The sequence below is a fragment of the Crassostrea angulata genome, chromosome 2, assembly GCF_025612915.1.
Source record: "Crassostrea angulata isolate pt1a10 chromosome 2, ASM2561291v2, whole genome shotgun sequence".
Taxonomy (NCBI): Eukaryota; Metazoa; Mollusca; class Bivalvia; order Ostreida; family Ostreidae; genus Magallana; species Magallana angulata.
The window spans coordinates 10672936-10699089 of NC_069112.1; the positions used below are offsets into that span (position 1 = coordinate 10672936).

General features: G+C 31.5%; 1 protein-coding gene and 1 pseudogene across 1 annotated transcript in view; both read right to left on the reverse strand.

Moving 5' to 3' along the window:
- Positions 1–5788: 5788 nt before the first annotated feature.
- On the reverse strand, positions 5789–22739 carry LOC128172987 (protein draper-like; annotated as a pseudogene).
- Positions 22740–24751: 2012 nt separating this feature from the next.
- LOC128173031 (receptor-type tyrosine-protein phosphatase alpha-like) overlaps positions 24752–26154 on the reverse strand; it is a 38861-nt gene continuing 37458 nt past the window's right edge. Inside the window, exon 27 of the mRNA XM_052838783.1 lies at positions 24752–25912. Coding sequence (XP_052694743.1) covers positions 25841–25912 — 72 coding nt within the window. The 3' untranslated portion in view covers positions 24752–25840. The remainder of the gene's footprint in view (positions 25913–26154) is intronic.

Consider the following 26154-nt stretch of genomic DNA (forward strand, 5'->3'; position numbering starts at 1 on the left):
GTTATTATTATTTTCCTTGTTTATTTTTCACTTATCTATTTCATACCTGTCTGCATGGACATTAATTAACACCTGTACAGAGAAGCGCACTTGCCCCAGGCACTCGACCAGAGCAGTGTTTGTTCATGCGTACACAGACCATTACCTGGACATCAAACTACAACGCCTCGAGGGATATATGGTCACTGATTTTCCTTTCTACGCGGGAGTGATGAATGGACGTACCAACACTTGACGACAACCAAGGACACTTCGACCATGTTGCAGGGATCATAAATGGACATTTAATACCGAATACACCATCTACGTTGCCGTGGTCACCGACTTCGTGGAGTCCTATGACAGAACCATCAGAATAAGGGGTGAATGTCCTTTGATCTTAGTACTTTCACCTGCCAAACACGACACGCAGCATCAACGCTTCGTTGTTTCCTTGGACAATAATATACTAGGACTTGGTCAGGAGAGATCAGTCCTAAATACACCACCAGTGAGGAAAGATCCTATGTGCAGAGTCTCCCGACTTACCCCGTGCTAGATAACAATTGGACAGTTACTTTAATTCTCTTACTATCTCGTTTGATTCAAAGGACAATTGATTATTAATGAACTATAATTAAATAGAACTGTGAAATTTGATCAGAACTAATATCAACAGAAATGTTATAATCTGTATTATTTGTTTTATATATAACCTTATTAAAATTGTTTGTCTTTAGTACTCTGTTTCTTTGTGCTGTGTTACATTTTTAGGGACCATCTCAAAATAGAGGTACATTTACTATATGAATATATAGGAAACTGTCATTTTCCGCACAAAAATACTACAATAGCTTTTTTCTCAAATTGTTATATATGATTAGTAATATCATTTTCTACCTTATATGTAAAAAAAAAACAAATTTCTACCGTCTGGATTTTAGTGGGGGCCATCTCAAAATATTAAAATGCACCAAATTTTGCTATATATTTGGATCATCACGAATGATGATTGGTATAATGGATTCATTCCAAAAATGAGGAAAATGTCATCGAGGATAGCATCATTCTGTATATTAAATTTCAACAGCGTACAATTTTTACTTTTTCTTTTATGTCATTTCTTATAACGCATTCCTACAAAGCTTCATTTTATCATAACGTCATAAAAGCGCAATGGCAATGCTCCCCTACCGCACAACATAAAAATCGTGTTAAAAATAAAAATTTCCTTTAAAAATCTAAATATTTTATCTGTATTTTGTTTATTGTGTTCAATTTTATAAATGATATCGAAAAAAATTCATAAGAAGTATAAATCAACTGTATTATATTGGAATGCGCAAAAACATGCGCAATGCAAACTAAAGTCGGCCTCCTTAAACAAAGGAACCATTTACGTTAAAATGTGTATGTGACTCTCTTGCTTTTTAAACATAACTGTGTGGTTTTTTTTTATTCAGAACGTGGTTGATATAATGCATTTAAGCTAGCATGATACGGTAATTATCAGTGTTTTCAAGTAACTTACACCGCAGGTTATTTTGATTCGTTTTCATAAGTAGGACTACTGTTGAGTTGTTACTAAATTGCATCATTGTATATATAATTATTAGGTTTATCTCATAATATTATAAACAAATGTGTATACTATCTACACCACTGTATTAAAATAATAGACTCGAATTTGTGGCTTTAATACCGAGAAATCGGAAGAGTGCTGTCTTTTGTTTTATATAATTTTAACATCAATGGTACTTGACGATTAACAATTTGTTGTTATGTTTTCTCAATGAAGCTTTGCTAATTCATAGTCACAAAAATTCCTTTAAAAATCCGGGATTCATCTGGATTTTATGGATGTCACAATCTGGCGCATACGCATTACATACACCATGTTCACGATAAATCACAAAATGCTCTCCTTTCTGTTTCAACAACATCACATTTGCAAGGATAAACTCAGAAACGTTTATGCAAAAACGTGAAAATTTTCAATGAAAATTTGCTTTATATTCTGTTCGTCAAAGAAAATACGCGAGATAACTCTAACTTAGTGCATTTGATATGAACAATCCAGATAGTTCCGAATGTCAACATAGTGTGTGAATTTGAAGCGAGTAAAAAACGGAGTTGAAAAAAGTGTTGAATTCATTAATATAAATTAAATGTTTAGATGAAAGGTATTTACAGCCAGTAATCTGATTTGACTGTTATTTTCAATGCAGGTTCATTAATTTTCTCCAGAATAGTTTTGCAGCGATTCTGCATTTTTTTTTTTGCTACATTACGGGTACATATGAGAAGCATTTTAACTGTAGTGATAGCCTGTCCTGAGACACAGTTAGGTTATTCTAACTAAACAGAGAGTAGTGAAATTAATAGCATAAGTTTAGGCTTAAAGCTTGATAATGTAAATTTCAACAATGTGTCGATGTATCAATTGTGTAAATGTCCCATATCATATGCAATGTCAACCCGTGCACGTAAAGTCAAGTGATTTAAAAAAAATATATATATCAGTAACTGAGCGTCAACTGAAGGCGCCTCCAATTCGGATGTTGTTTCTGTTATTGTTGTGTTTTTCTAAGTGTCAATACAGTGTACCTTATCCAAAATAGCCCAATTCATTTTTCATGAAATGGTTCAATTACTGTTCTTTGTTCTTAACTTAAATTTTTTATCATTGATTGAATTCAAAATGTAAATCTAAAAGAAAAAAAATAAGTTAAATTTGATGAGTTTTTGTGCTGTATTTTGGATTTAGAAATAAAATGGCAATGCGGTCATTTTTTCCTTAATCAACAAATGATATAAACATTTTAACAAAACGAGCTCATATTCTTAAACCATTCTTAAACCAGATATAACACTGACATGTACGGAAGCCCGTTGGTGCCACGTAACAAAAATATTTTATATGGCGGCCGCCAGATAATTATTTGGCGGCCGCCACTTATTATCTGGCGGCCGCCACATAATTATCTGGCGGCCGCCATATAATTTTTGGCGGCCGCCACTTATTATCTGGCGGCCGCCACATAATTATCTGGCGGCCGCCACATAATTATCTGGCGGCCGCCATATAATTTTCTGGCGGCCGCCACATAATTTTCTGGCGGCCGCCACTTATTATCTGGCGGCCGCCACATAATTATTTGGCGGCCGCCAGATAAAACCTGGCTTCCTGATGCGCGCGCATGTTTTAATGGGAGCTTTTTAGGGAGTTGTGGATACACTCTAATTCATTAGTTTTATTAATTATTTCTGAAACTTGACATTAAATATCAATTGCAGAGCTTAGGATTTTGAAAAACTGGTTGAGTTGAATGTATAGAAGACTTTGTTGTTAGAATCTAGAATGAATTTTATATTACTTTGTGCTATGTATTATACATGTATGTTGTAAAACATGGTATTTTAGAGTTGATTCTGAAATTTTAAAACTGAAGTAATCACCTGTTCAGGAAATCTTAACATTAAAAAACCTTAACTTGAGAGGAATTTTATGTAAACATGTATAAGTAAAGGAACGCACTGCCTTCTATATGTTTTAATTTTGGTATAAGAATTTACCAACGCAGATTAAAGTCAGCTTTACTGACCACGACAGCTAGTACAGGCAATATTATCACGAGAGCAGATCCATCTATGACTTTATAAGGATAAACAAGGATAAGTGTGAACTAGCATTCGTGGCCATAAAAATGAAACTATTTAACTGACTGTGTTGTTAAACTTTTATTCAAAATCACATGAAAGGCAGTACAATAAAAAGACCGCGATCGGCCACAGTCTCTCTGGGTAAATCAAAGTACTGAGAGTACTGAAAGGCGGGGTCTTGAAAGTTTAAATGTGTAATTGTTCACGTTTTCCTCCGGTATGTTCCAAAAATTATGAGTTTGAATTAGTTGTTTCAATCTACATGTAGTATGCTAAAGTTCAGCTTTTTGCAATTGCCTGATACTTTGTCATAATTTTGCTAAATCCCGACCGGGACTGTTCTTCATAGTTGTAGAAAATTGACACAACGGTATGTTATGTAAAATAAGACCCCAAGAAAATTTTTAAAAAACTACAACTAAAAGAACACATGTCTGCTAAGATTTATTGAGATAATAAATTATAATAACAGTTTTGTGTTGTTCATATATTTATTTATGTACTTAATTCATTACAAAGTAATTAGATTGCCAGTCTTGCGCTTCACAGCTGAACATGTACCGCAATTTAAATATAATGTCTGCACCGTTTTTTTTTGAAAATTTCTTCGTGAGAAAGAGGTGCATGTTATACACCCGAATGGAATTTTGGCACTTTTTTCACGGTAAAGCATTGACTATCGTAGTTCAGTAGACAGCCTTTGTACGGAAACACTACTTCTGTTTGTTTACCGCATCAAACATATGAAAATAATTGTTTGAGCGTATTAAGCAGAAAATGTTTTGCTCTTAATCCGCTGTGAGATTAATTGAATTAAAACGGCCATTTAAAATTAATATAAACTGTTTATTTGGCGACGCGAGCTATGCATTCACCATCTCTGTTTACGCCGCCATTACAGTTGTTATTAATAGATCTGTGAAATAGAGCCAAAATGAATATACTCGCTGCTTTTCTTTAATTAATTTGAAACCTTGAATAAAAAGCCACTTGTCTTAAGCTACCAGTTTGTCATTGTCCCACTAGTGGCCTCTTAAAACAGGTGCGACTGTATGTCCATTATGTACAAATCTATTTATAAGGTTTACTACTAATATGTCATGTTAAAAAATATATGAAATAACAAAAACATATTCATTTTTATGTGTTTGCATACTTTAAACCAAAGTTGTCAGCACCCGTTCTGGAAAGTTTTTTTTTTCATCATAACTAAAATCGCATCAAATTCTTTCATTTCATTTATTAAGATTTTTTATTAACCATGGATTGCCAATCAAAGGCATCAGTTTGCAATGCATGGATCTACTAACTCGTCCTGTCAATTCGCGTCCTTGATTGCACCGTTCTTGAAAGTTCTCTCCGGTTTTCTCATCAGAGGTCGTGCTTCCCAAGCGTCTATTCATCAAAACTAAAATCGCGCTTTCGAGAAACAATCGACTCATTTTATCTATTCAATATTTTTGAAATCTTTATTTTTATGTATACCCTAAATAAGGTCCGAGTATAATATATATTAACTTTTAACATATTCATTCAATATTATTTCATTGCAAGCATATTTTTTTTTATGAAAACTCCCACTGATTTTGATCCGCCAAAGCGTGTCTACCACCGTACTCTAATTTTTGCTATTTCGGACAAGTTTATCTAAAATAAAAGTAGGTTTTAAAGTTACTTCTCAAAAATTATATATCTGGTAAAATCCAATGATAGCTTACGGACATCACAACACACGTGTTGAAATATCAAATACATAATCAGTTAATCTGGTGCAGGCGTTTCGTAGGTTATTGGCAAAATGTCTTAACTTATAAGTTTAGAAAGAAAATATCTTTTAAAAATGCACGACTTATTCAAATTTCATAATTTCAAATCACATGTAATTAATCCAAATATGTTAACAAGAAGTGGTTTTGAATATTGAGGTCCTATCTCTTCTTTCTTTGTCTCATATAAGCTACTGATTAAAGGTATAATGACAGTTTAAATGAGTTTAATGAATTAAAACGACAATTTGGGTTTAGATTTTTTTAAAGTTTTTGTTTATTTTCATAAAACTCATAAGTATCCCATAAATATCCACAGTATCCATACTGTTCGTACATGGTTTGCTGTCATATTGACAGCTTCTTTTTTTTCAAAAATTAGTTTTCCGATTTTAATATTTACAATGCTTCAGTAGAGCATTTTTGTTAGGCATCAAAATTAGAGTGTAATTAGTTGAGTTATAATTTTCATAAATATTATCTTTTTTAACTCTGGCTTAAAATTAATTATATGGAATTTTTATAAGCTAAAGGCATATTTTACAATATTAAGAAATGCGCATTATAATCAATGTTGAACTATTCACTTGTAACGATAACAAATATGGTTTAGCCGACACATGTTTGGTCAGTAACCAAATTGTTCGTCTCTTGTCCCCTAAAGCAAAGTGTTTCTATTGATTTCATAAATATTCATCTTTTAATATCTGTTATTACACATACTTTTTTTGCAAATTTTTGAAAGTTATTTCATCATTGCAGTACAGTATTTTGATAGGTTATTGAAATTTCTTCTCTTGGTGGACCAAGTTCTTGATAGTGTTGATCTTCATCAGTTTTTATAACTGAGTCTGCGTAGTGTTTGGACCTTTTCCAGCATGAAGAGTTGAAACCAAGAATAGAGACCCTCTTGGTGTAAATTCCCCTTAAACAAATATGTTAGACAGTGAAAGCGATGCTTGTGAGAATTACAACACACATATTGAGCTATTATATCGTGTAATCAATTTACTTTATAATGTAAATGAACATCAGATTTCTAAATACATAAGACAACGATAAACTTTGAATACTTTGAACAGTGAGATTACCTAAAGAAAGACTCACCATACAGCAGCCGGTGAACAAAACAACGTTTATTATTACCGATACTAGGAGAAATATGGTTGATATTGAGATTTCTTCATCATCATTTGAATTTTGTAGAACATCTGTAAATCAACATTAAAATACTGAGATCAGTTTTATAAAACATTAGATGAAGATTGCATGAATAATTTAAATGTATTGTTTATTACTTACGCTCATTAGATGGCAAATTAGTATATCCCGGATTACAGCCATGTTTGCAGTGTCCATTATGTTTTTCACACGAGGAATTGTTCAGACAGTGACCACTACAGTTGTTTACACAGTCAAAACCATAGGTTCCGTCAATACACTCTGTAACAGAAACAGATTATTTAAGATGATGTACCTTAAATTATATAGTCCCTGAGCAAACGTTGAGCTAAAAAAATTGCAAATACAGAATGACCAGTGGCATAACACAGAACGGAATTGGACGAACGGTAAACAGTGGGCGCACACAGCACGCAAATGGTGTGCAAACGCAAAAGCAAAGTGAACGGTGGAAGCACAGAAGGCGAGATGAACAATTAGTTCAGAATAACTCGGAAGATATTACCTGGCAGTATCTCAGAAAGTATACAGAAAAAGACAATAAGATTTATTTTGATTTATTTAAGAACGTGGTCTAAAATGTGAATTAAATTATATGCATTAAATTCTAGACAAGGTTTGAAAAAAAGTATTGAGAATGAAATTGAATGTAAACGTATGCTCAGTTTAAGGACATTTAATCCTTGGTAATTTTTTCAAAAATCCTTTACAGTGTGTATGTCGAACAGTTTAACTGTTTGTAAAAAAATATTAAGCTTATGTATTAACGTGGTTACAAAAATATAGCAAAATGCTTTTAAAGTTTAAAATATACAATAACATTGGAGAAATTGGCCTCAAAATCTATGCAAAATTAAATTGATATTAAATTTAAATCATGTCCATTATGACACATGTTTCTCCCTTTTGCTTTCAAATAAAATCATTTTATAATATTTTTATGGGCTGAAAAAAACCCTAAAGTTTCTTTGTTTATCATTCTAAATTGTTAGTATGCTAAACGAGTGTCATGATCATTTATTTTTATATATTCATGTCCAATATAAACATTTTAAGACGTTTTTTCATGAAGTGACGAAAAGCAATTCCTAAATATCCTTATTCTTTCAATATTCATTTAAAAAATAAAATGTTCTCTTTGGTGATTCTTGCGTGATATAGAGGTTGCGACATTGTAGAAACAATACATAATCTGCTCTAGCGTGTAATGTATTTTTTTATGCTACCTTTATAACCCGCATGAATCATTAAAAACACAACTTTATTGTTTATATTTACAGTTTATATTTACATCTTTTCATTGAAAAATTTATGTATTAATTTTAAAAAATAAGTTAAATTGAATAAATTACTCTGCTAATGTACGCCAGTACATTAGCAAAAAAAAAAAAAAAAAAAAAAAAAAAAAAAAAAAAAAAAAAAACCCCAAAAACCCCTAAAAACCCCCAAAACAACCCAACAAAAAACCCAAAGCAAAACAAATCAGAACAAAAAAAAACCAAAAAACAAAAAAACCCCACAAAAAACCCCCCGAAAAAATAAAACCCAAAAAATAATCAAATAGATAAAAGCAACCTAAAACAACCAAATCGTTTCTTATGGTTATTTTTTAACTTACTTAGGAACTCACAAATGTTAATTTGGTGAACTATATATATACTATGAACAGTCGCGTTTGAAATCATCTTTCCGTAAGTTCTATAGTCGATACAACGACCTTGTCAGCAAATACAATCTTCCACTTGGTCGCATGCTGACTGACGTTTTTCATACTAATTGTTAGACCATAATTTAATCATCTAATTGTCCACGGACTTCCTTTTTCCCCTGATTACGACAAAGAGCAAACGGCGGGTGTAACTGGTCAGAAGAGGATGGTCCCTCCTCCTAGACACCTGATCCTACCTCTTTTTTCTTAAACATCCGTCCTGCTCTGCTTTGAATTCGTATTTCGCTTTTTGTTGTTTTTTTTTAGATGATTGACTTTTCATTTTAACTATATATATAAGTAAGTGGGAATTTTCTTTTAAAAGCTGTCGTTTTGTGTTTAAAATTTATGATTAAATAATAGTATTTACATTCATTCACACTATCGAGAGATTGTTTACTCCGTTAAACTATTAACTATCAAACCCACAACTTTTCAAACTTTCTTTGAGCCAAAAGTTTTGTTATAAAATACTTTAAGACACTAAATCCATAAGATTCTTTTTCTTTCTACTAAAAAAAATCCTGGCGCTTTTTAAAACGAATTGACATCCTTGCTGTTTCAAAGGTATTTCCCGTGATATAAAGATTGTGCCTCTGTTACAAGAAGACCCTGTCCAACCAGCATTACATCCTTCGTCACGTGATTACAAGTATCATTGTTTTTACAATGGCATGCGCACAGTTGACTGCAGTTTACACCAAACCAGGTTTTTTCAAATTCTGTTAAGACTCCCCCCCCCCCCCCCCCCGAAAAAAAATAATAATTAAAATCAAAATAAAACAAAACGTCATCACTTTTTCAGGATTTGAAAATTATAAATCACCATTATAAATTATAAATTACCACTTAAAACTATTTATGGTTTAAAGAGTATATATGTCGAATTGATGTAGGCTGTTTGTAAAAAAATGTATATTTGTTAAAGCAGAATTGTATCCACGCTTCATCCACGCTTACATGATAAACACTTTCCATCGTGAATATGACATGTGTTCCGCTAACAGTTTATTTTTACTATATACTAGCTACCTTCTGTGCAATTGTCCCCCATCCAACCTGCATCACATGTACACAATCTATCTGTTTGTTGACACGTGCCAGATTTACAGTTAGGAAAACAAACCAGTGAACAATTTCTGCCATAATATCTTTCTTTGCAAGCTGAAATATAAAACTAAAGCTTTCTACAACATGATCGAATTATCTTATGCAACCTATGATTTTTTTCTAAAGTAACAGATGATGATGACTGGTTTTTTTTCCTTTTTGTTGTTGTTGTTGTAAACAAATAAGATATTGATTCTTCTATGAAATCGTACGCGTTTACTTTAACCACATCGACTTATATAAGTTTTATATTAATTTTGGCTAAACAGGTGACCAGATTTTAATGCATTCAACTTTTATCTGAATATTTGTATTTTAAAACACAGAGACAAACTGCACACATGTAGGATGAAAATAAATGTATATTGTATGAAAACTTCTGCAAAAAGCAAGTTATAATTACGAAATCTTACAGGAACAATAGCCATCTGTGTGTCGACATACTATACAGTTAGGAGGGCACCTCATGGTGCAGTTTGTACCGTAGAACCCGTCAGCGCATGCTAAAAAGTAAAAACAAAATATATTTAGATAAGCAAACATGAGCCAGCAAACATATATTTCGATGTTTTTGCATTGGACTTTGGTTAGGAACACATAACAATGTTATTTTAATGTTATAAACCCCAAACGCGCAAAGTTAATACAAATTATGTTTCAAATTATTTTTATTCATATTGATAATGATGAAATGTTTGTTAGCTTATGAAATGTTGCATATCTAAAAGCAGTAGAAACTCTGATCAATATAAGTGATTCATATTCGTACAATTGTTACATAGTTTTCCCGTGTAGCCGTCTTTACAACCATGAGGACATACACCGCTGACGTGGTCACATGGTGCATTGTTTATACAATGACCGCTGCATCGTTCACTGCAATTTGTTCCGTATTGTCCAGGTATACATACTAAAATAGAAAACACAATTTAAGATAAAATGAAAATAATTGATTCATTTTCTACAGCAGTTAACATTGCTGTTTTCACAGAAAACTCACAGAAAAATATAATAAAATATGTAAACAATTTACCTTTGCTACAGTCCCTGTTAGTATATCCCGGGTTACATCCCCTGTCACAGTGCCCAGTCTGTTTATTACATGGAGAGTTGTTCAGACAGTGACCACTACAGTTGTTTATACAATCATATCCATAGGTACCGTCACCACACTCTGTAAACGTTTAATATATTTCCACACTATAATGTTTATGTAAATAATCAAAGCATGTTTTAGCACAAAACATGCTTCAATTATTTACATTATCAAAGCATGTTTTAGCACAAAAAGTTTAAATAGATTACATTCATGTATCTTAAAAACATCGGGCACACTCTCCTTATTGATGAGCAAGAATATTGGGTTTTGGAGAAATTCTTTGTACTAATAATACTCTAAACAAAAGTAAATGATAATGTATTGCCTTTAAATCCAGTATCTAGCAAAATGACATTTTGACGATAAATGTAGACAACATGCCATTACATAGAATTTTATTTATATAATTGTTATTATTTTTTTATTAGAAAATTCATACATTTGTATCAATATATATTAGATATTTTATTTTAAATTTTAGCAATAAAAACTATATAAATTTTATAGTGATTGACGACAAATAGAGCCACTACATAGAGTTTTATTTATATAATTGTAATTATTTTTTTTAATCAAAAAGTACATACATTTGTTTCAATGTATATATTTTTTTGATATTAGCATAAAAAATATGTAAATTTAATAGTGATAGAAAAAAAGAAATAATAAATAATTACCTTTTTTACATATATATCCAGTCCAACCAGAATTACACCCTTTGTCACACTGACCAGTCACGTGATTACAGAAAGCATCGTCTCTACAATGTCCTGAACACAGTTGGCTACAATTTTCACCAAACCACCCTTCTTTGCACTCTATTTGATAAAAAAGGCCCTCTGTCACAACTTTACCTGGTAGTAAACATGTATAAAAACATAGTTAAAGAGTCAATGTATTTTACACAAAAAAATAAGATTGATTATTAACTCTTTTTCTTATACATCGTTAAACTATCACTTTACCTATTATATATGAGTTTTTTTTTTACTTGAAATCGATATACGTCCTACTTGTTTCACACGATATTTCAGTCCATCCGGGTTTACATGTATAACAGTTTCCATTTTGTATGTGACATGTGTCGTTTTTACAGTTGGTGGGGCATGTCATGTTACAGTTACTACCGTATACTCCAAATTTGTTGCACCCTTTATTAAAATTATAATAAGAATCATTAAATTATGATATCATATTGCTGTGTAGAGTTCTAGCATTTTTAATTTAAATTCGTTGAAAATGTCTTCAGATCGAAATTCCATAATATTTCAATTTTCCTTAAAAAACGACTTCACTTCTGCTGTTAAAACACAATGTACCAAACACCAAGCAAACTTTCATGGATGATAATATGAATGTTCATGTTTACAGTATATGTGTTTACAATTTTAAATCAGTTTTAGAAAATTGCTGTTCTCGCCGTTACTCATTTACTAACGCTGTGACCTGCCATTTTAACATGTTTTTTAATAACAAAAGAATTTCACCAATAATGGACCATAGATATAAGCATTAAATGAAATATTTTTAACACCGTAGTGTCAATAGTTGCTGTCACTTGAGCATACAGATTATCATTACACGCTAACAATAATTATCTAATTAATCTGCTCACCTAAAGGCAGTTATTGACACGACGACTTCGAAGTATCTCATTTAAAGCAAAATCAAATTATAGCATGTTGACACTGGATGCAATTAAAGTGTGTATTGATGACGTAGAACAGCCAAGCATTGTGTTTTAAGCGATTCTTCATTGAGTTATAGTGAGTGTAACGTGATATTGAGAAATTGATGTCTGTAGCAATCACCCATATATTGTATGTGCACAATATATTTGCACAAAGCAAATGAAGTACGTCTTCCATAAGGCAACATCAATATGGATATAATGTTATCTAATATCCTTGTTCAAACTTTTAAAATATAATTTATACCTTACTTCGTTTCGTGTCGTGTTCATTGTAAATCCATGTAAATAAGTAAACAATAATGCGATATATTATTTCAAAGATTTTTAAAAATTGAAGTCTAAACTCTTCAAACTAATGTCCGCGTGATGCATGTTTGATTTAAAATATCTTAAAAAAGATGTTATCGATTTACTTTTACCTTCCTGAATACTCGTATCAAAATGCAAAAAGTTAAGTAAACCAGTAGAGAAACTTAGAATTCGGATTGGATTATCAAAAATCTGTTACATTGTTCGATTTTTCAAATAGTGTTTATAATTTTTTTTCTAAATGACGATAATCCCAATCTTTTGTAACGATATTTGTTATCCAAAAATTTTAAAATAGGCCATTTATCTAATATTTTGAATGATTAATAACACCTTAATTAAAAGGCAAACACATACTCTAAAGAGTTTATAATCCCATTAGTTGGAATTTTTTGCATTTAAAGTAAAGTAAACCTTACGACTTAAACACAACAATTACACAACAGCTTGTTTACTTGTATTTAGTGTCAAACACGCCACCCAGTAAAAGCGTGAAGGTATGTACAAAGTACAGAGTTAGTGCTGCGGTTAAATGCAATGCAGAATTATATTTGAATATATGTGTCATTATATTAAAAGATCATAGAAAGTAGCTTACCTTGTATTATTACTTCACACATTTCATAACAACAGTTTCCAGTTTATATCCGTCAGGGTAGATAACTCCATCAAGTCGTTCGTTGTAAAAGATAACGTATCGTCCATGTTCTATACAAACTGTTGAAAAGTTAAGGGGCGGTAACTGTAGACCGTCTTTGTAACACAGAGTAAACCCTAATATGTCACCAGTATTTGACACATACAGCGAAAATCCAGCAAAAGGACCACGCTGTCGGTTTTCTATAAAACAATTTCAAATATATAATGGATGTTGGGATAAGCGAGATATTTTCTTAAAATATGTAACTAAAGAGCGTGGTCAACAATTTCCCCGCTAGTTCTTAAAAGATATGATTTGCATTTCCTAAAATGTTCCATGGATATCACAGCTCACCTTGCCGTAATAAAAACCAGCTCAATGAAGTCATATACCCCCGATACAAAAAAATCTGGACATTGGATTAAAGTCAGATATGCTTATGTTAAACAGTGAACTTCTTTTGTAAGTGTATGGTTTCAAAGTCATCACATATTGAGCATTGTACTTCTCAAGTAAATATTAAACACCTGTTTATATGAATTTAAACTTAAATCCTACAATGAATCCCCTTTATAGCGAAAGAATTGATCAGAGGCCACAGTCTAAACAATTGAGAATCACAAATAACTGAAAAAGATTATAACATTTGAGTTTTTTTGAATAATATTTTTTTTTTCTATGTAAAAGTCTGGCCCATGCAGCCCCGCCCAATTGTGGCCTTTCTTTCTACCCGATGATCATTATTTTAACAATCCTGAAAGTAAACAACCTAAGGATGCTTCCGCACAAGTTTCAGTTTTTCTGGCCTATTGAGAAGGTAATTTTTTTTTCAACGCATTACTTTGTAAACAATAAACCCCTGATTATGGCCCAAACCCTACACCCTGCAATCATAATTTAAACAAAGCTGAATTTGCTTTACACGAGGATGCTTTCACAAAAATAACAGATTTTCTGGCGAATTGAAGAAGAAGATTTATTGATATTTTTTTTCTATATATCCCTATGTAAAAATTTGACTCACCCCAATTGTTGCCCAACCCCATCCCTGGAGATCATGATTTGTACATACATTACCCGGGGCTGTTTCCACACAAGTTTGATTTTTTTGGCTTTTTTGGTTTTTGAGAAGAAGATATTTTATATTCCTATGACATGTAAAAAAAAAAACCCCTGACACTCCCCAAATTTGTGGCAAAACCCTACCCTAGAGAATCTATATTATGGTTTATACAAATTAAAATCTATCCTATCTAAGAATGATTCAACAAAAGTTACATATTTCTTGACCTATTTGTTTTTATAGAAGAATTTAAAAAATGACCGCCATATTGTGGTCCAATACTACCCATGGGGTCATGATGTAAAACCTCAGGATGTTTCCATAAATGAACACGTACAATCTAAGTCTTATTTTTGTTAAGATATGAATGGAAGCAATTTGATCTTATTCCTAAAAAAATTTTCATACTCTTCAAAACATTTAGACGACAGTAAACACTTACAAAAACTGTCATAATTTTTGAAAATAATGTTGATGCTGTAAATGCTGTACACACCACCCACATCCACCTTCCACCACATCGTTTTATTTTTAGAGTTACGTCCTATGTCTATTGTCCTCATACACGTTAGTGTATTTCTATCCACGGCATTGTCTGCGTCATACAGCGTCTCACCAACAAGGTAAGTCATCGATTGGGTGGCAGTTTTATGGTAAGATAAATCATCTTGAAATGCTACCCATAGGGTCATGATTTAACACCTCATGATGTTTCCATACATGTACGTGTACAATCTAAGTCTTAATTTCTTTTAAAGATATGCATAGAAGCAATTTAATCTTATTTCTAAACAAATTATCAAAATCTTCAAAACATTTAGACTACATTAAACACTTACCAAAACCGTAGTAATTTTTAAAGATAATGTTGATGCTGTAAATGGTGTACAGACCACCCAGATCCACCTTCCACCACATTGTTTTGTTAGGAGAGTTACGTCCTATTTCTCTCGTCCTCATACACGTTAGTGTATTTCTATCCACGTCATACAGCGTCTCACCACCAAGGTAAGTCATTGATTGGGTGGCAGTTTTATGGTAAGATAAATCATCTTAAAAAAAAACAAAAAAAAAACAAAAACAAAGTAAATTAGCTACTGAAGCAATAAATACTTTTCAGATAAAAAAGAGGAGACAAATATCAACATGTAAAAATTCAGCTATTACGTCTATTATGTGAGAAAACATGTAATACCAGAGCTAATTTTGAATTTTAAGAATGCAATATTAAAATATTGGTACATGCAAATAAGAACAAAGGAAGCCTTTTCAAAAACGAAAGTAATTTTTTACGATAAAACGCAACATTTTTTTAGTTAACGCTATCATTCGTGTTGAATCGCAAAAACTGAATTGATTTAATTTCATTCAGAACAAATTAATAGGTTCATAAAGTTTCGACGTTCCTACATTATGCTACAATCATCCATCAATCTGTCCATCGTACGTGATTTTTGACTTTCTTGCTTTTCTCATTGTGCCCACCCCTCTATTTCTAATTGCATTTCAGGAAGTTGTTTTCTCAGGGTTTGAGTTCTCAAATTTTGATTGTTACAAAGTTCAAGGTCATGAGTAAAATTTGTTCTAAACACTAAAAGTATTCATGAAATGATTTATTATTGACAAACCATTCGATATTTTTACTATATTATGGAAATAAGCTCAAACAATGGTTGGACTTTTAGCAAAACAGAGGAAATTCGGACTAAAATTTTCAAATTTTGTTTTTCACTGAAATACTTTTGGTGGTACTGTAATATTCAAAGTTAAGATTGAAAATTACAGTACCACCAAAAATATTTCAGTGAAAAAGAAGTCAACATAATTTTGCATATTTTCTGTTGGTTTTATCTCACTTTTTCGTTTAGATATTCGAATGGCACACGCTACAAAACTATTGAAAAATGCTTAAAAACAATAAAAGACACCATATCTCAAAATGGTGATTATTGACCTTATATAACTTTTATGCCTGCAGAGTAAGGTCAATATACCTAGCTAAACGAGGGTTGTCCCAAACTAATGTAGACATGACACATAATTAAAAATCTGTTCACTGTAATTTCATTAGACTTCTATGTTTTCTTCAATGACTCTTTGGCAAACAATACTGAAAAATTCAATTAAATCTGTACTTTATTTATCTCTCGAGAAAATGAATAATCGTAACAACAAGTTTTGTCAGGCGGCGCTAAGTGCGACGTCGAAAATTTCCAATTTTACGTTGTTGCCAAACCCTCCACATCGTTTACGATAACATTAACGTTTTATTTCCGAAAATGTCTCAGAAAAAGATATTTTCATTGAACATGTACCCTGAGTGCACATTCAACATATATTTTAGTTTATTTTTTTTTTTTAATATTTTCTAAGTACAAACGATCTGTCGGCTCCAAACTTGCCCTGTATTACTTGTTGTCTAACGTCCGTCTTGCCGAAATGTGTCGTTCAGCATTTTGACGTCCACTGATATCGTTCGGGGTTTTCTTTTTTCCACTTATTGTCATCATACTTGTTCAAATATTTTTAATGTTGTTTAACTACATATTCACAAAACGCATTTCTAATCGATTTTGTTATTTTTATTTACTCCAAAGCCGCTTAGGATTTATTTCATGGTCTTTACCTCGTAATTTTCATTTCATTGTCTTGATTTTACCTTTTTGTTTTTGACATTGCGCCGCATGTAGAATTTCTGATCTAACATGCTTTCATTTCACTAATTTAATCTCAAACAATATTTCATTTTAAAACATTATTTGAATGCAAATTTCTTGAACCTCTTGTGGCACAAATTTCAACTTCCTTTGTCTTCGATTAACTGAATAACGCCACTTGTCTACGCTATTTTGGGACAACCCTCGTAAATGTTTTAGTATTATCATCATTCAGTTTTTTTGTAAAATTGAACCAAAAAAGGGTAGGAATTTGAAAACTGAAAGAGGAAATTCGGACTGGAATACTCATAAAAATTGTGAATGAAAACTTAATGCTTTGTGTCTGTTTAGTGTCACTGCCATTCATTAACTGTATTACATTTTTAAAAGAGTTAAGCAATTTGTATTATTTTCACAATTAAGGAAACTTTAATCATACTGTAAAATATTTAGGGACCTTTTTTAAATTTTCAAAAAATATTCAATAGCCATTAACTCAAAAAGTAGGTCATTAACTTACTTTTTTGAAAGTAAAAAATAGCACTACCATGAAAGGTCAATAGATGGTTTTTCGTTATCATCAGTGGATTTTTTTTTCATTCTGAGTAAACGTATACCTCAATTTGTTTCCCCAGACCGAAATTAAATCATCAAATGAAACCAATAAACTCACACATGAATAATCATACGCATTCTTAAACTATCGTCCACAATGTTTTTTAACATTGTTAAATATCAGCGACATTGTCTATTAGATATGACTGAGCGTCATGATTTGCCATTTATAGTAATTATTTAGCTATATCACTAATTGAGTAAGTGATACTTATTCAGCTTTTTATTTGGTCATGTCATTCTAAATAGGGCTTATAATGTATGTGAATAGTTTATACTACTCGTCAGTTTAAAATTTTGAAATAACCTTTTCGCGGAAATGTTTTTACATTATTAGTAGATGATATCACCTTCATGTATTGAAATTGCTGATATCCCAAAGACTTTAATACCAAAGAGCTTTCTGAAGATTTCTAAATCATTGCATGTGTGACAATCATGTCATTTGTGACAAATATTATTCAATCTTTAACCCGAATTATATCCATATAACTTTCGTTTTTTTAGCCGGTCTTATTGTGTAAGAAATGGTCAGGCAATTGTTACGGTGCATAATACCGGATGTTGACTGAACAACGCGGGGGTGTTAATGAAGCATATGGAATCTGTGTTGAATGTAATTCCGTGAAATCACAAATCTTAATCATTATGTACATATTCAAATATCTAAGCAACGAAACGTAGATCAAAAACAAATAAAAAATACTGAAGACAATATTTTTCCAGAAATTAGTTTGTGTTACGTAGATTTACACATTGATGACGTCATGACTAAAAGTTGAATGTCGTGTGAATTTGATCGGAAAGCATTGTAACCATATTCAAAATATAACTAATCTAAGAACTCTAATAAAGTATTGTGGGGTGATTTATTGAGAATTGAACATAAGAATACAGGGGGGATATGTTAGTTTTATCAATCATTCGCTAAAAGGTATGTACATTTTTATTTCTCGGCCAGGCTTTCCTCTGCCGTTGTTTACGATGTAAAAATCCGACCAGAACAACACTACCCCGTATATATTGAACTTTAAATTGTATACGTATCGTTAGTTTGATCAATGCTTATATTGAAAAGTACTGCTAGAATCCCATGGTGTGTGTTGAATTGATGCAATTTGCCGTTTTCCGTGCAAACTATATAAAAGTTGGGAAGGTTTTACTAGAACCGGATAAATAACTTTTTGATAAGGACAAACATAGGGTTCTAGCAGCTTATTATATTTTGGAAAACGCGAGGTAATGTTGTTCTATTTCATTTTATGTTAAGGAATATACGTAAGCTATTTATAGTTGTCACGTCATAATGTACCAATGTGGCAGTAATGTACTACCTGATTTTATTGCACTGACATCTATTTTAAAGGATAATACTAAGTTGTTGACCTTATTCAAAATAATTATTCAATTTCACGATAACAGTCAAAATAAGACGCTAAATTGCCCATATGCTTCCTTAATAACACCCCGCGAACTGTTGAAATCGTTCTTAGTACATAAATGTAGTTCCAACTTAAAAGAGAACATGGAGTGCATAACATGCCATTTGGTCATTTTAGTTACATCTGATATATTTAAACATAACATTGTACTCTTTTTCTCAGTTATAATATAATTACTTCGAGTTTGCAATTTAATGTTGCTGAGCGGCGAAATACACTGTTTACACTTGTAGCCTCGATCATCTCGTTGTCAAGCTGAAAGTATATTGACAGATTATTGCGGGAGTTTTTTAGGGAGCATAACTTTGCAAAAGTAATCTTAGTTAGGTTGTAAAATATATTACCCTCCAACCATTTATTTCATCGACGATATCAATATAAATATGTATAAACGTCCCTATAGACTCAGTCAATTCATTAATAATGATTCAATGTGTCTTATTTAATTTGTATTAAGGTCATATCATGACATATTGGGCATATCATATGGACACATCAGATTAGCTCGGATATCTGTACTTTAATTTTTTTTTTTAATTTACTAGATAATTAAGTATCCGAAATATACTTCAGTAAGAACTTATGAAAATGTAGGCTCCAAAATTTAGATTCAAAGCGTATGGCGTACATTTGCACATTTGCACAATTTGATTATTAATTTTTACATTTGCAATGCTGCTGTATTTGTTATAGCTTTGAATCATGATTTTCTTTTGCAGGTATACCGTCTCGAAAATGTGTATGCACATACCGCTGCAGTTAAGAGACTGTATACTTCCAAGAATCATGATGTACTGCTTATATTTACATTATTTTAACTTCATGCCTTGTCTGCAAAAGTTTATATTTATGGAAAAGCAACAGTAAAAGCCACAAGCGTGAACTTTGATTTTCGCATGTGACTTTGCAGTTTACAGCGTTCAACTTTGGTGACGTCATAATAAATTTTGTAATTTTAACCGTTAAGTTATCTGTGTGCTTTATAGTGTTATGACTGCCGTAGCTTTCAACACACTTTACAAGTCAAAAATATGTGGAATGTAAATATTCTGACTTGAAAGCTAATCATTGCCATGATTTAATTGTTTCTTTGCATAAGGCTGAACATTAAAAGAAATGGAAGAGTGACATTATGCTCGTAGAATATCATTTTTTTTCAATCAGACGTTTGATAAAACCTTCATCATGCATGTCGGTGTCAGTTGAGGCGGTTTTTTTTAATAAGCACTCGTTTCTGCAGGTTTCTGCCCAATTTTTTGGGACATGTGGATGGTCCTTAAGTGATAAAATATCCTATAACAATGCGAGATGAAAATAGCTTCTCAAATAAGAAACTTCACACCAAGCATTTTTTTTAAATAGCCATCAATGCAATTATGTATGCCTTTAAATCCTATAATGCATCCTGCGATGAGGTCCTCTCCGTTATATTAATTCAACGTATAGAATATCAAGAATACATGTAGGTACTAGTTCTGCTATTGTTTCCCAAACACCTTTTATTCGGCTTGATGTTTATATCGATATCGACTTTGCAACCCATCTTTACGACCATTAGCTGAGACTTCTTCTTTCCCTTTACTAATTAATAGAAGCAAGCCATATTTCAGGGCATTTGCCAAGAAATACATGTACATGATGATAACACGCTGAGGAACTAATTATTTCATTAAGTTAATCAAAGTAAAAATGGAATGCATATATTAGAAAGTATGACTCCATTCATCCTCCCAAGTCAAGAGTTTTTGATACACTCCGCTCTACATTAACCCTTGACCGAACAGACAAAACGTATGCAGATTAACTCTTGTGCGATCTAAAGAGAATACTCATTAATGCACTATGGTGACCTCTTGTTCTGACCAATCAGAGAATGCATATCAAACTGGAACACTATAAAAAAATGGCTGCTCCCATGAACAAGTTGTTATTTGTGATCGGACGGGTTTACTTGGACTAAAAATTGATGGCAGTAAGTTAATCACTTACCGGTCTGTCTCAAAATTATTTGACAACGGCTCAACATTGATCAAAGCACAATTAGCATAAGTCTTGAAACAACTTTTTTAATAGCTCAAGTGAGCTATTCTGATCACATTTTGCCTGTCGTCTGTCTGTCTGTTCTTTCTGTCTCTATTTTTTTTTTTTTTACATTTTGAGCATCTTCTCCAGAACCACTAGGTCAATCTTAACTAAACATAGCACAACGCATTCATAGGCTAAGGTGATTCAAAGTTGTGAAAATTAATGATCACGCATTTTTGCAATAGGAGATTATTAGGAATGATTGAAAATTTTCGACAAATTTTCCAAAATCTTCTCTCACGAACTATTTAGCCAGGGAAGCAGAAACTTCTGTGGAAGCATTCCCTGGTAGTGTAGATTCAGAGTTGTAAAAATCATGACCTTTGGGGGTAGGGTGAGGCCACAATGGTAGGTGGACGAATTTTCACATAGGACTATATAAAGTAAATCTTTAATAAAATCTTCTTCTCAAAAACCAGTATGCCAGGAAAGCTGAAACTTTATAGCAGCATCCTCAAGTAGTGAAAATTCAAGTTTAATCAAATCACGGGGGGTAGGATTGGGTCACAAGGGGGGGGGGGGGGTGGAGACAAATTTTTACATAGGAATGTATAGAAAAATATCTTTAGATCTTTTTCTAAGAAGCATTTGCCTAGAAAAGCTGTAACTTTAGTGAAAGCAACTTTAGTTAGTTTAGATTCAACTATGTTCAAATCACAATTTTTATGAATATTGTGGGGGCACATTGGGGATTTAGTTGTACAAAGAAAAACATTTTCATAATTATATTTACAAAAACTGAAATGTTTTTATATTTTCTTTTACTTATATGCAAGCATTTTATATATTGCTGATTCTCTAAAATTGTTAACTTTAGCCCCTGGATAATTATTGGGCCTCACAAGGGGTTCAGAGTTTGATTTAAGTTCATATCCTGTATATAAACAATTGTTAAGGGTCTTTTAAAGAACTGTAATGCTGAATTTAATATGATTCAGAGTTTGATGTAGGTCTATATCATGTATATAAACAATTGATACGGGTGTTTTTGAAAACTGCAATGCTGAATGTGATATGACTAAAAAATCATCCAGTTAGAAAAGGGACTTGATTATAAATATAATAAGGTGAGCGATGTGGCCCGTGGGCCTCTTGTTGGATCATACAAACTATTATGCAACAGCCAGCTTGCGAGGTTTATAACCACGTCAAACACTGCCTATTCGGTCAAGAATCTATGTGTAGCAGAACAGATCAGAAACTCTTAACTTTGAAGATGGATTCCATTGCATTTATCAAACTGAGGACTTTAAAAAAATGTACATAAAAAATTGTGAAAATGTAAAGTATATTGCGTGAAATAAAAAAAAAAATAATTGCGTTTAATCACAAAAATTATTGCTCTCATTTCGCAGAAATTAACCGCCATAATAAATTTGTGTTTAAATTCAAAATCGTTTGCGTTAAATCGCAATCGTCTGCGTTTTAAAACCTACATTGCAGATACACGCAAAAAATGCGTTTAAATACCACGACTGTAGCTTTCAAAAGCGGCAACTTTTGCGTTTAACGCAATAGATTTATTTTTTCATCAAACTGACCCTAATAAGCTTCCGTAAAATACCCACTTTAACAAAAGTAAATTTAAATCCTCTTTAAACAGAACTCAAACTCAAATGATGCGAAATTCACCTGCGTACAGTGTAAAAATAATTTTAAGTAATGATTCTTACCATATGCTGCCACAAGAAAACCCGCTAAATATGTTTTAAAAGCAAGAATGTTCATTTTTTTAAATTCCACTTTACCCGATTACCCGGAAGTTTAAAAAAAGTAATATGTGTGGTGCCCGATTTATGAAAAAATCCAACTAATATTGGAATAAAGAACTAATTTCATTTGGTTTCGCTCTTAGATTTAACAATCAATATTTGATTTTTCCAAGACAACAGTCCGTAGATCATAGCAAGTAGTAAGTTATTGCCAGTGGTTTTATATATAATGAATTGATACTGTGTGTTTATACTCTTTTTAATGTAGAGCATTATCATCATGTATACATACATTTTTTTATTCTTTTACAATTAAATGAGTTATACTGGTAAGTAAACTTTGAGACCTGTGTGTTTCTAGTTTATATTTATTTGCTGTTAATACTATCAATTTTATATGACAGGATTTAGTATGTAGTCATACGAAAATATACCCAATGCATTTAGATTTAGAGATTTAGTATTAAGCTCGTAAAGCAATTGTTAAAACACAATGCTACAACGTAAAGTTACGTCATAGTATGTTTTTGAAAAAGTTACATAATATATCATCGTCTACAAAAACAATCACAAATATACCAGAAATTTTGTTAGACATGATAAGGAAATAAGCTGAATTACTCTTATGATTTAATTTTTCATATTTCATAATTTTATTGCTTATGCCATATCATTCTTACGAACAGCCAACCTTTTAGTGCTTCGAAGGTTTCGAACAGTAAATGATAATGAAACAAAATGTAAACAAATTCATTTAGAGGTTTAGCAACTGACACGCATTGCATATTGCCCAAAACTAGATAGAGTTTATTGAATTTTCAAACCAACAGTAAAAATGCAATAAAACGTGCCAACAATTTATATGCGTTATGTTAAATCAATTTAAATGTAGTTATTTAACTCATGGCTCACTTTTGATTCAAGTTAACCATGTGACGAGCCGCTCAGAACTGAAACAAAATGATTCTACAATTTTGTTTTTTTCTGGTTATTTTCCGTTCACCCTTGTAGATTTTATCATTATAGAATCTTTCCAAATATTTTGTGAATTAAGTAAAAAAAATCGGCTGATTGTTTTCAAAATAACTAATCCAAACGTTTATGTGGTGGTGTTTTGTTTGTTTGTTTGTTTGGTTTTTTTTTTGTTTATTTGTTTCTTGTTTTTTTTATGTGATCGGATTCGGCCTATCACAGTTATGTACATATGAGGCATTCGGCAAATTTTACTATTTGCGCACGTATTGTGCCTTGCACTATTTTATTTACTATGCTATGACAACCCTATTTAAATCTTTAATTAGACTTATGTTACTAAAACGGTAATCTTATCCGTTCGCTCTGAAAATAACACATTTATAGAGTTACATGCATAATAATTCAAATCACGTTTCTTTCACATATGCGTAGGAATAGTAGTCGGACGTTTACTTCGCTTACTAAAAGTAAAGCTCATCCATGCCTTGCCATTTCGGAAATCAATAAAACGGTGCTATATATAGTTCACTCCATGTTGCGTATATTACTAGTATATTAACAGAGCTGACCAATGATACATGCATTTGATGCCGATCATTCCTTTAAAAGGAATACTTGTTTTTTATTTCCGCAAACTTTCTCTAATAGAGAATGTTATAAGTGGACAAAAAATGAAAATGGTGCAATAATAAAAAGAATTATTAATAAGGCTTAAATGGATATTGATAAATAGAAGATTAACAAACAAAATGATAAACAAATGACAAAAATAGCCTTGTCACTCACAAAGCAACAAATCATGCTACGTTGTTGAAAGATCAACAATCTATTAAATGAACCAGTCACATAGTTAAACTATGCTCATTTACTCGCATATACGCATGTGAAAATGTACATATAATATGCATGTAAATCAAACTTTGGGAAACAAATCATCTTTTGTACGAAAACAAAAACATTACAGTGAAATATTTTAATAAATTAAAAAAAGCATCACATGTCGTTGTACAAAGAAAATGACCTCAGTCAAACACTGAAATAATCTGCCAAAAAACATCAATTTGGATAAATGTTGATAGGGATATTAAACCTTGCAACCATGATGTTACTAAACAGCATTGTATATCCATGTACATATATCAGACAAGTTTACTAACAAATTTAGAAGTACAAATATATTAAATAAGGAAGTTTAACTTAAATGTTTCGTGAATTGTTTACAATGATAAGGATTGGTTTTTACATTTATGTACTGCTGAATGAATCTGAAATGCCAACAGTCTAGATGTTGATAACAGACTTCCGTTTTCGAAAAGAACCAGAACATTTTAAAAGTTAATTGGAAAAATTAATTGGTTATCTTTTGTATTTTTTTAATACCTACTTAATCGGATTAATCAGTTTTATAAACAGTAACAATGATTCAAGGTTCGTTTTAACATTTTATAATTATACATAACACAAAACCAGATTAGAAATTAGTTCTAAACATGAATAATGTCCAAATTAAAACACGAGAACAGGAAAAACACACTACAAATAGTTTAGTTAGTGGGTAACACATAGTTAAATCAATAGTTAAACTCAATATCAATGTAGGAAATGGAAATAGGTTTAAAAGTTAAAAAATAAATTGCTTTTCTTATAAACAAAACCACAAAATCAATATAAATGCAGACTACAGTTTTCGGATCGAAACATTTACATATACATACAAAAGACAATAATATTTTCATATCAGCCAAAAAAAAATGATCATATTTGTACTAAGAGAAAAGAAAATGTTTTTGTAAAAACTAAAGTTTTCAAAGGTTACAATTGTTTAGTGTTCAATTATGTATCTTCAACAATTAGTGAGTTACACATAGTTAAATCAATAGTTAAACTCAGTATCAAAGTAGGAAATTGAAATTAGTTTTAAAGTAAAATAAAAATTGCTTTTCTTATAAACAAAACCACAAAGTCAATATAAATGCAGTCTACAGTTTTAGGAACGAAACATTTACATATACATGCAAAAGACAATAACATTTTTATATCAGCCAAAAAAAAAGTGATCATATTTGTACAAAAAAAGAAAATATTTTTGTAAAAACTAAAGTTTTCAAAGGTTTCAATTGTTTTGTGTTCCATTATGTATCTTCAACAATTTCCATATACACAGTCATTCAGGAGATACTCTGCCACGGCGTCATGACAAAGCTGGTATTCCTCCTTTAAAAAAGAAAAACATTCCAATTTTTCACCAGATACTGTGATACATGCATACATGTATATTTGAATGTATACAATACGTACAAAATCGTAACAACAGTTAACTTGTTTAAAAGATAACACATTTTAAAGTAATAAGTGTCGGCTATTTTCCATGATTTTTTAACTAAACAGTTAGGAAAAATTGAAACCAAAAACAAAAAAAAAAACAAAATAAAATTTAAAAAAAAAACAAAAACGCT